General features: G+C 41.6%; 1 protein-coding gene across 1 annotated transcript; it reads left to right on the top strand.

The window, feature by feature from the left end:
• Positions 1-1,277: 1,277 nt before the first annotated feature.
• ppp1r42 (protein phosphatase 1, regulatory subunit 42) lies at positions 1,278-8,049 on the top strand (the record flags this gene model as incomplete). Its single annotated transcript, XM_034201970.1, has 5 exons — positions 1,278-1,527; positions 2,660-2,845; positions 4,331-4,497; positions 7,408-7,546; positions 7,902-8,049. Coding segments are annotated over exons 2-5 (586 nt in total), but the record flags the coding sequence as incomplete, so codon positions are not given.
• Positions 8,050-11,622: the final 3,573 nt, after the last annotated feature.

The raw sequence follows: 11,622 nt of genomic DNA on the forward strand, positions 1-11,622 counted from the left end.
ACCGTTTCTCAAACTCTCCTTTTTACATTATATTTAATGTAATTGAAAATGGGGGTTTTTCTACTGAATAGCTCGGCCAGATATTTAAATACATTACATGCTTGACTGTGTGAAGTATTCAGAGTATGCACTTTTAAAAATTGATTTGAGGAATCAGCAGACACATTGAACTCGTTGCACATGTACATATTGTGATTATCACCAGATGGACATTAGTATGCATGACTTAAAGTGGGATAGGAACATTTATGTAGAGTCAAATCGTGGGCAGCCAAAATAAATCCTGTGTATTTCAGCTCAACATGAAGACATTCATATTTAAAAAGCCTGCGGTGGAATGTAGATCTGAAGGAAGGAGCAGATTGATGAGGCTGCTGATTAATAGCTGTACATTATTAGGATCTAATGAGCAGATCTGGAGTGTTTTGTTATGCCCTCAGAGGGACTAAACCCCCCAAAAAACACACTTCCTCTCCGCCATGTGCTCCTGCATAAACGCTCCCCCTCTACTCTCTTACAGGAAACCAGGTCTCGACATGATCTAGATTAACACTGCAGGGGTCACTGAGCGAGGGGGTCCTGTGAGGCCTCTGGAAGATGCTCAGAAATATAGAAAATAATCACACAAAGTCTTCATAGTCGAGGTTTGCATGCAGAACATGCAGTTTTCGGGCTCTAATAAGGGCGTTTCTGTGTTAAATATCAACTTAAAGTGAATGATTGGGCCGTTTAAAGACTTCCAATGGACTTTTAACACTTCAAATGTTTCCCTATTTCTGACAAACCATTAACTTAAAAAAGAACCTGCAGATTAATAGATTTTGTAAGTAATTGCAGCATATAGCTCATTTTTAAATGTGTTATTCTTATTACCTTCTGTGTACTCTTACCTGTCCCATCCTGTTATTCAATCTTATCCCTGTTTTAACACCTGTATTAACCTACAGGAATTAGCAAAGGTGTATCTAATTGTATCTTAAATAAATATCTGATTACAATGGTAACGTACAAAGACACCAGTTCCCAAATAGTGCATAACTGGTCTGTTTTTTAATGTAACATACATGTAAAATAGTCTAAAAAGTGTGTAACACCCTTGTTGAATTATTGTCTTAACCTGTAGTAACTCGTGTATATATTTACATAAGTATTTCCCTTAAAAACGGTAACATGTATTCATGTTTTGCATCAAGAATCAGATGATCTCACTCTTCTGGTGTTACAGTGAATACTGTCACCCGTCAGATTCTGTGACCTTTACGTCGCTTTACGTCATCTCCATGGCAACATCAAACACGACAACCTGACTCGCGTTTTTTTCTACAGCAGTTTAGCTAGCATCTCGTTAGCATTTCACCATGTCCTGGTTCTGGGAACATTTTGACATTATATTGACCTTTGTCTGGCTTTACGCACTTATTAACCAAACTAGATTGCTAATTGTTTACTCTCTGTATTGAAGTACCGGTCTCTGGAGAGGAGCTAGTCCGTTAGCCTTTAGCTCTTTATCAATCAGAGCCTCATCAGGTGAGGAACACACGCACACACACACGCGCACACACACATCATTTTAATGAGAGTTCCTCAAATGAATGACAAAATATTAAGAAAGTGTATTATTATTATTTGTATTATTGTTTTGTATTATTTTTGATATATTAACTAATTGAGAATTTACGGCATTATTTGTAGATTTTATTTCATTATCTTAACATTTTAAGTCTTTATTTTGATATTATTTTATTATTTCAACATGTTATTATTTTAATCCTGTCACCCGTCAGATTCTGTGACCTTTACGTCGCTTTACGTCATCTCCATGGCAACATCAAACACAACGTCCTGACTCGTTTTTTTTTAGCTAGCATCTAGTTAGCATTTCACCCTGTTCTGGTCCTGGAGACGTTTAAACATTATATTTGACTTTCTCTTCGTTGACACATTTTTTAGGTTTAGTTCTCCATCTTATCTGTTATTGTGTCCGTCAGTTGGGAGAGTCTCTGGAGAGGAGCTAGTCCGTTAGCCTTTAGCTCTGTATCGGTCCGAGCCTCCATCAGGTGAGGAACACACCTCAAATTAAGGACAACATATTAAGAAAGTGTATTATTATTATTATTGTTTTGTATTATTTTGATATATTAACTCATTATTTTTGAGAATTTAGGGCATTATTTGTAGATTTGATTTGATTATCTTAACATTTTAAGTCTTTATTTTGATATTATTTTAACATGTTATTATTTTTAGATATGAAGTCTTTATTTTTTGGTATTCATTTACCATTTCTGGGGCAAGATTATATTTTGTATCAGCTCTTGTTCCATATTGTCCTGGTGAAAATGGGCTCCCATGATTTCAAACAATGTGTATTTGTTAAGTATGAATTGCATCTCGTGTCAGGATAATAAACGAGCCCTGAATGAAAGGGCCAGCTGACCTTTAGCCTCTAAGCATGTTTCCGGGACAATAGTGATCTTATATAACCATCAATTAGCCCTCAATGGGATTTGACATTGTAAAGCCATTTTGAGTCCTGCGCAGGGCTAATCTTCACCTGTCATTATGGTTATGACTACTGAAGGTAATGTGGCATTTGAAAACATCTTTTCTAAGGAGTGTGTGTTTACCTGCCAGGTCTTTGTGTGTGTTTTCTCTGCAGCGTCTGCTGAACGCTCGGCTGCTTCTGAAAGCTTTCTTTCTGACAGGAGACACGATGGTGCGTCTCACCGTGGATCTCATCGCTAAATCTAGAAACCACTTCAGAAAGAAAAGAGGCCTTTCCTTCCCAGAGTACCTGAGGACGCTCACACACCTCCACTTCTTCAGCAAGAACATCGAGGACATAGTAAGAGCTTCAACTCTAGATGCTCTTCCTCAGAGGGGGAAGTAGCTCAGTACCTCGGTGGAAGTCTTTCAAAAACTAACTCAAAACACATTTGTACAATTTAGCCTTTTAGAAGCGAACTCCTGCTCTGCTGCACTTCCTCCGTTTGAAGCTGTCCTCCTTTTAATCCTCCATTTCATCCTCGTACCTTTAGTTTGTTTTGATGTCTTTTATATATCAATTTTCTGTGAAATGAACTGCTCTTATTGTATGGAAGGTACTACACAAATAAATATTATTATTATTATTTACTCAAGTACTGTACTTAAGTACAATTTTGAGATACTTGTACTTTACTTGAGTATTTCCACGTTATGCCACTTCATACTTTTACTCCTACAATTCAGAGGTAAATGGTGTACTTCTACTTTTACTACGAGATCTGAGTACTTCTCCTTTTACTACGAGACCTGAGTACTTCTACTTTTACTACGAGACCTGAGTACTTCTACTTTTACTACGAGACCTGAGTACTTCTCCTTTTACTACGAGACCTGAGTACTTCTACTTTTACTACGAGACCTGAGTACTTCTCCTTTTACTACGAGACCTGAGTACTTCTACTTTTACTACGAGACCTGAGTACTTCTACTTTTACTACGAGACCTGAGTACTTCTGCTTTACTACGAGACCTGAGTACTTCTCCTTTTACTACGAGACCTGAGTACTTCTCCTTTTACTACGAGACCTGAGTACTTCTACTTTTACTACGAGACCTGAGTACTTCTCCTTTTACTACGAGACCTGAGTACTTCTACTTTTACTACGAGACCTGAGTACTTCTACTTTTACTACGAGATCTGAGTACTTCTACTTTTACTACGAGACCTGAGTACTTCTACTTTTACTACGAGACCTGAGTACTTCTACTTTTACTACGAGACCTGAGTACTTCTACTTTTACTACGAGACCTGAGTACTTCTCCTTTTACTACGAGACCTGAGTACTTCTACTTTTACTACGAGACCTGAGTACTTCTACTTTTACTACGAGACCTGAGTACTTCTGCTTTTACTACGAGACCTGAGTACTTCTCCTTTTACTACGAGACCTGAGTACTTCTCCTTTTACTACGAGACCTGAGTACTTCTACTTTTACTACGAGACCTGAGTACTTCTCCTTTTACTACGAGACCTGAGTACTTCTACTTTTACTACGAGACCTGAGTACTTCTACTTTTACTACGAGATCTGAGTACTTCTACTTTTACTACGAGACCTGAGTACTTCTACTTTTACTACGAGACCTGAGTACTTCTACTTTTACTACGAGACCTGAGTACTTCTACTTTTACTACGAGATCTGAGTACTTCTACTTTTACTACGAGACCTGAGTACTTCTACTTTTACTACGAGATCTGAGTACTTCTACTTTTACTACGAGACCTGAGTACTTCTACTTTTACTACGAGACCTGAGTACTTCTCCTCCTCCTTGTTTCAGGGGGATCTCTCGATGTGTAGAAACCTCACCGTTCTCTACCTGTACGATAATCACATCTCACACATCTGCAACCTGGCCTTCGCCTGCAACCTCACACACCTGTACATGCAGAACAACAACCTCACACACATGGACAACCTGCACCACCTGCAGAGGCTCAACAAACTGTGAGTACACACACCTGGACATGCAGAACAACAACCTCACACACCTGTACATGCAGAACAACAACCTCACACACCTGTACATGCAGAACAACAACCTCACACACCTGGACATGCAGAACAACAACCTCACACACACATGGACATGCAGAACAACAACCTCACACACCTGGACATGCAGAACAACAACCTCACACACCTGGACATGCAGAACAACAACCTCACACACATGGACATGCAGAACAACAACCTCACACACCTGTACATGCAGAACAACAACCTCACACACCTGGACATCCAGAACAACAACCTCACACACCTGGACATGCAGAACAACAACCTCACACACCTGGACATGCAGAACACAACCTCACACACACATGGACATGCAGAACAACAACCTCACACACCTGTACATGCAGAACAACAACCTCACACACCTGGACATGCAGAACAACAACCCTCACACACCTGGACATGCAGAACAACAACCTCACACACCTGTACATGCAGAACAACAACCTCACACACCTGGACATGCAGAACAACAACCTCACACACCTGGACATGCAGAACAACAACCTCACACACACATGGACATGCAGAACAACAACCTCACACACCTGTACATGCAGAACAACAACCTCACACACCTGGACATGCAGAACAACAACCTCACACACCTGGACATGCAGAACAACAACCTCACACACCTGGACATGCAGAACAACAACCTCACACACCTGGACATGCAGAACAACAACCTCACACCCTGTACATGCAGAACAACAACCTCACACACCTGGACATGCAGAACAACAACCTCACACACCTGGACATGCAGAACAACAACCTCACACACCTGGACATGCAGAACAACAACCTCACACACCTGGACATGCAGAACAACAACCTCACACACCTGGACATGCAGAACAACAACCTCACACACCTGTACATGCAGAACAACAACCTCACACACACATGGACATGCAGAACAACAACCTCACACACCTGTACATGCAGAACAACAACCTCACACACCTGGACATGCAGAACAACAACCTCACACACCTGGACATGCAGAACAACAACCTCACACACACCTGGACATGCAGAACAACAACCTCACACACCTGGACATGCAGAACAACAACCTCACACACATGGACATGCAGAACAACAACCTCACACACCTGGACATGCAGAACAACAACCTCACACACCTGGACATGCAGAACAACAACCTCACACACCTGGACATGCAGAACAACAACCTCACACACCTGGACATGCAGAACAACAACCTCACACACACATGGACATGCAGAACAACAACCTCACACACATGGACATGCAGAACAACAACCTCACACACACCTGGACATGCAGAACAACAACCTCACACACACCTGGACATGCAGAACAACAACCTCACACACACCTGGACATGCAGAACAACAACCTCACACACCTGGACATGCAGAACAACAACCTCACACACATGGACATGCAGAACAACAACCTCACACACATGGACATGCAGAACAACAACCTCACACACACATGGACATGCAGAACAACAACCTCACACACACATGGACATGCAGAACAACAACCTCACACACACATGGACATGCAGAACAACAACCTCACACACCTGGACATCCAGAACAACAACCTCACACACCTGGACATGCAGAACAACAACCTCACACACCTGGACATGCAGAACAACAACCTCACACACACATGGACATGCAGAACAACAACCTCACACACCTGGACATGCAGAACAACAACCTCACACACCTGGACATGCAGAACAACAACCTCACACACACCTGGACATGCAGAACAACAACCTCACACACCTGGACATGCAGAACAACAACCTCACACACCTGGACATGCATAACAACAACCTCACACACCTGGACACCTGCAGAGGCTCACACACTGTGAGCACACACACCTTTAAAGGGACTGTTTATACGTGTAGTCTTGTATGAGGTTGTACTCTGTAGTCCGTGTATTATCCGGAGCAGATGACGTGTGTAGAAAGGAAACCTATTGGACTCCTAATCCATATCAGTTGAAGTGCTTTCTCTTCTTTGTCCTAACTGTGTACAGTCCTTTCTCCAGGGAACTGAATATGTTATCAAGATACCACAAACTTACCAACCAATCAAGGCCATTTCTGTCTATTTGGCTAAATCTCAGAGGTCAATCTCAGAGGTCAATCTCAGAGGTCAATCTCAGAGGTCAATCTCAGACGTCAATCTCAGACGTACCCAGAGGACAGAGACGAAGCTAGAATATGATGCATTGCTGCAGGATTAGTAAAATGCAACGTACACACTCGTGTTTTACTGCACAATCACTACGTTCAGTACTGATAATGCCTATACTGTACATTATTATATATACACTTAAATAGGGTTTTAATACAGGACTTTTACTTGCAAGCGAGTACAGTATAGCTTGTTGTACCGCAGTAGGATGGGAGTACTTCTTCCAGTACCTTTATAACACCTTTAATCTTGAAATAGTAATCTCCCTCACTGATACTAGGGCTGCGCAATTCATCGTATTTTAATCGCAATTACGATTATGGCTTGCAACGATTACAAAACAACGTAATCGAAATATAACGATCATTTTTTTATTATTATTATTAATCTTTTTTTTTTTTATTCTTTTTTTTAATTGGTTTTCAGTTGAGTTTAAAGTTCAGGGTAATCGACTGTTAAAAACATGCTGTTAAAAAAATGTTTCTCCAATAAATTGATGTTTTCAAAGTCAACGGATAATCGTTTTTAATAATCGTGATATCAATTATTGACCCAAATAATCGAGATTATGATTTTTGCCATAATCGAGCAGCCCTAGCTGATACTGGTGTCTCCTCAGGTATCTCGGAGGGAACAGGATCTTGGTGGTTGAAGGTTTGGAGAATCTTCCAGATCTGAGCGAGCTTCACCTGGAGAACCAGAGGCTGAATCCGGGGGAGAAGCTGCTCCTCGACCCCATGACCCTCCTCTGCCTCGCTGTGAGAGCTATCTTTATCCTGCTCACTAGAGGAGAGCACGACATTATATATTAACTAATTATTTTGAGAATTTAGGGCATTATTTATAGACTTTATTTTATTATTTTAACATTTAAATCTTTATTTTTATATATTTTTATATTATTGTAACATTTCATTATTTTTTAGATGTTAAGTATTTCTTTTGAGGAATTATTATAAAGAATGTAGAGTTCCTGCACTTTGTAAATGTGCCGTTTGAGATCTTCAAAACCACGAGCAACAGGGTCTGACTTCAGGTCGACCAACAGAACAAATCTAGTGCTATGTAATCCCTGTGTTCTGTATAATAAACAACAACATCTTCTCTGCACAGGAATCTCTTTGCGTCCTAAACATCAACAACAACAACATCGATGACATCAGAGACCTGACGGTGCTGAAGGAGCTCCAGCATTTCTCTGCAGCGGACAACAGACTAAACAATCTGGAGGTAAACACAAATATCTTTACTTTAACCCGAGGTAAGACTCATGCATCAATGCACACAATGTACACAATATCTGGGTATTTCTTTTTATTACTGCACATATTTTTATTCCATTCTATTTCAATGTAAATACGGCTATAATAATAATAACTAGAGAATGCAATTCCTAAAGAAATTGCTAGTGGGAATGCTTTATGCTGAAACGCTGACGCTAAACTGCTATGCTGAAATGTAATGTGTGAGAAGAAAGTGAAGACTTTAGATTGAAATGAAACATGAACACTGGGGGCTTGAATGTGTGAAGAGAGAAGAAAGTGAAGACTTTAGATTGAAATGAAACATGAACACTGGGGGCTTGAATGTGTGAAGAGAGAAGAAAGTGAAGACTTTAGATTGAAATGAAACATGAACACTGGGGGCTTGAATGTGTGAAGAGAGAAGAAAGTGAAGACTTTAGATTGAAATGAAACATGAACACTGGGGGCTTGAATGTGTGAAGAGAGAAGAAAGTGAAGACTTTAGATTAAAATGAAACATGAACACTGGGGGCTTGAATGTGTGAAGAGAGAAGAAAGTGAAGACTTTAGATTGAAATGAAACATGAACACAGGGGGCTTGAATGTGTGAAGAGAGAAGAAAGTAAAAAGGCTTGGAAAAGCAGCAGAATATTTGAACTGCACACTTTTGAACTAATTTGATGGTGAATGATCTGTCGCCATGCCAACGGCATTTGATGACACCCCATAATACGCTTAGATGCGTTGATGGCTGCATCGTTACCAAACCTGTGAAGTTTTGGGCTGTTTCGAGCATTTTCACTGAAGTTATGAGAAAGCCGTGTTTCATGGCGAGCCTTGTGTTGCCATGGCAACGGCATTTGAAGAAATCTCAAAACTGTCCCGTAGATGTCTTCACGGCTGGACTGTTGGCACACATGTGAAGTTTGAGCACTTTTTGAACATTTTCATAGGAGTTACGACAACATCGTGTTTCCATGGAAACGGCATATGGTGAGATCTCAGATTTGACGTACAGCTGTTGAGGACCGTTCACCTTTACCTGAAGTCTGCTGCTCTGAGCATGTCATCATCGTGTTCCATGGTGTTTATATTTGAGCTAACGAGGTGTCCAGAGATCACAGGTTTCCATGGTGATCCAAGCTTCCCCATTATGTAGGAATTATATAAATAATTCAAATAAATGTGGCAAAGGCTCACATTTGTAACAGGTTTGTTGATTGACCAAAACATCTGATCAGTTGAAAAATGGGATTATTATTAGGATCATTTGTCGGTCATTGAAAAGTAGAATCATTTAGAAAGATGTGAACATTGAAGTTTCTATTTTAGAAAAGCTGACACTGCAGCTGGTTTTAAAAGTGATTCATAAGAGTCATGTTTAAAGATGTGCTTGAAACGTTTCTAAAGGTCCTCTGAGTGTGTGTCGTTAGTTAGCTGATCGAATGCTAGGGATACACACCTTGACTACAAGAGCTTGAATCAAACAAGCAACCTTGTATTTGAGGGATGAACTCACATAGCAACAGTCGCACCTGGTATATAAGTGGTGTGGCAGAGTACTTGAAAGGGCTCATGAAGAGAGGGGACTTGAATGTGAAATAAGAACAAGAAAATAAAAATCTAAATGCATGAAAAAGCAGCCGAGTATTTGAACTGAACACTTTAGAACTAAAAACATACGTCACCAATAATGTCTAAAATATGTGGAACGTGTTGAAGTCGGTTTGAAGTCTCGATCAGACGGGACAGACAGTCTGTTGAAGTCAGTTTGAAGTCTCGATCAGACGGGACAGACAGTCTGCTGAAGTCAGTTTGAAGTCTCCATCAGACGGGACAGACAGTCTGTTGGAGTCAGTTTGAAGTCTCTATCAGACGGGACAGACAGTCTGTTGAAGTCAGTTTGAAGTCTCCATCAGACGGGACAGACAGTCTGTTGAAGTCAGTTTGAAGTCTCTATCAGACGGGACAGACAGTCTGCTGAAGTCAGTTTGAAGTCTCCATCAGACGGGACAGACAGTCTGTTGAAGTCAGTTTGAAGTCTCCATCAGACGGGACAGACAGTCTGTTGGAGTCAGTTTGAAGTCTCTATCAGACGGGACAGACAGTCTGCTGAAGTCAGTTTGAAGTCTCCATCAGACGGGACAGACAGTCTGTTGAAGTCAGTTTGAAGTCTCCATCAGACGGGACAGACAGTCTGCTGAAGTCAGTTTGAAGTCTCCATCAGACGGGACAGACAGTCTGTTGAAGTCAGTTTGAAGTCTCCATCAGACGGGACAGACAGTCTGCTGAAGTCAGTTTGAAGTCTCCATCAGACGGGACAGACAGTCTGCTGAAGTCAGTTTGAAGTCTCCATCAGACGGGACAGACAGTCTGTTGGAGTCAGTTTGAAGTCTCTATCAGACGGGACAGACAGTCTGCTGAAGTCAGTTTGAAGTCTCTATCAGACGGGACAGACAGTCTGTTGAAGTCAGTTTGAAGTCTCCATCAGACGGGACAGACAGTCTGTTGGAGTCAGTTTGAAGTCTCTATTAGACGGGACAGACAGTCTGTTGAAGTCAGTTTGAAGTCTCCATCAGACGGGACAGACAGTCTGTTGAAGTCAGTTTGAAGTCTCTATCAGACGGGACAGACAGTCAGTTGAAGTCAGTTTGAAGTCTCCATCAGACGGGACAGACAGTCTGTTGAAGTCAGTTTGAAGTCTCCATCAGACGGGACAGACAGTCTGTTGAAGTCAGTTTGAAGTCTCCATCAGACGGGACAGACAGTCTGTTGAAGTCAGTTTGAAGTCTCCATCAGACGGGACAGACAGTCTGTTGAAGTCAGTTTGAAGTCTCCATCAGACGGGACAGACAGTCTGTTGGAAGTCAGTTTGAAGTCTCTATCAGACGGGACAGACAGTCTGTTGGAGTCAGTTTGAAGTCTCCATCAGCCGGGGACAGACAGTCTGTTGAAGTCAGTTTGAAGTCTCCATCAGACGGGACAGACAGTCTGCTGAAGTCAGTTTTGAAGTCTCCATCAGACGGGACAGACAGTCTGCTGAAGTCAGTTTGAAGTCTCCATCAGACGGGACAGACAGTCTGCTGAAGTCAGTTTGAAGTCTCCATCAGACGGGACAGACAGTCTGTTGAAGCCATTTGAAGTCTCCATCAGACGGGACAGACAGTCTGCTGAAGTCAGTTTGAAGTCTCTATCAGACGGGACAGACAGTCTGTTGAAGTCAGTTTGAAGTCTCCATCAGACGGGACAGACAGTCTGTTGAAGTCAGTTTGAAGTCTCTATCAGACGGGACAGACAGTCTGTTGAAGTCAGTTTGAAGTCTCCATCAGACGGGACAGACAGTCTGTTGAAGTCAGTTTGAAGTCTCCATCAGACGGGACAGACAGTCTGTTGAAGTCAGTTTGAAGTCTCCATCAGACGGGACAGACAGTCTGTTGGAGTCAGTTTGAAGTCTCCATCAGACGGGACAGACAGTCTGTTGAAGTCAGTTTGAAGTCTCCATCAGACGGGACAGACAGTCTGTTGAAGTCAGTTTGAAGTCTCCATCAGACGGGACAGACAGTCTGTTGAAGTCAGTTTGAAGTCTCCAT

This window comes from Gymnodraco acuticeps, unplaced genomic scaffold (genome assembly GCF_902827175.1).
Source record: "Gymnodraco acuticeps unplaced genomic scaffold, fGymAcu1.1, whole genome shotgun sequence".
Classification (NCBI taxonomy): Eukaryota; Metazoa; Chordata; class Actinopteri; order Perciformes; family Bathydraconidae; genus Gymnodraco; species Gymnodraco acuticeps.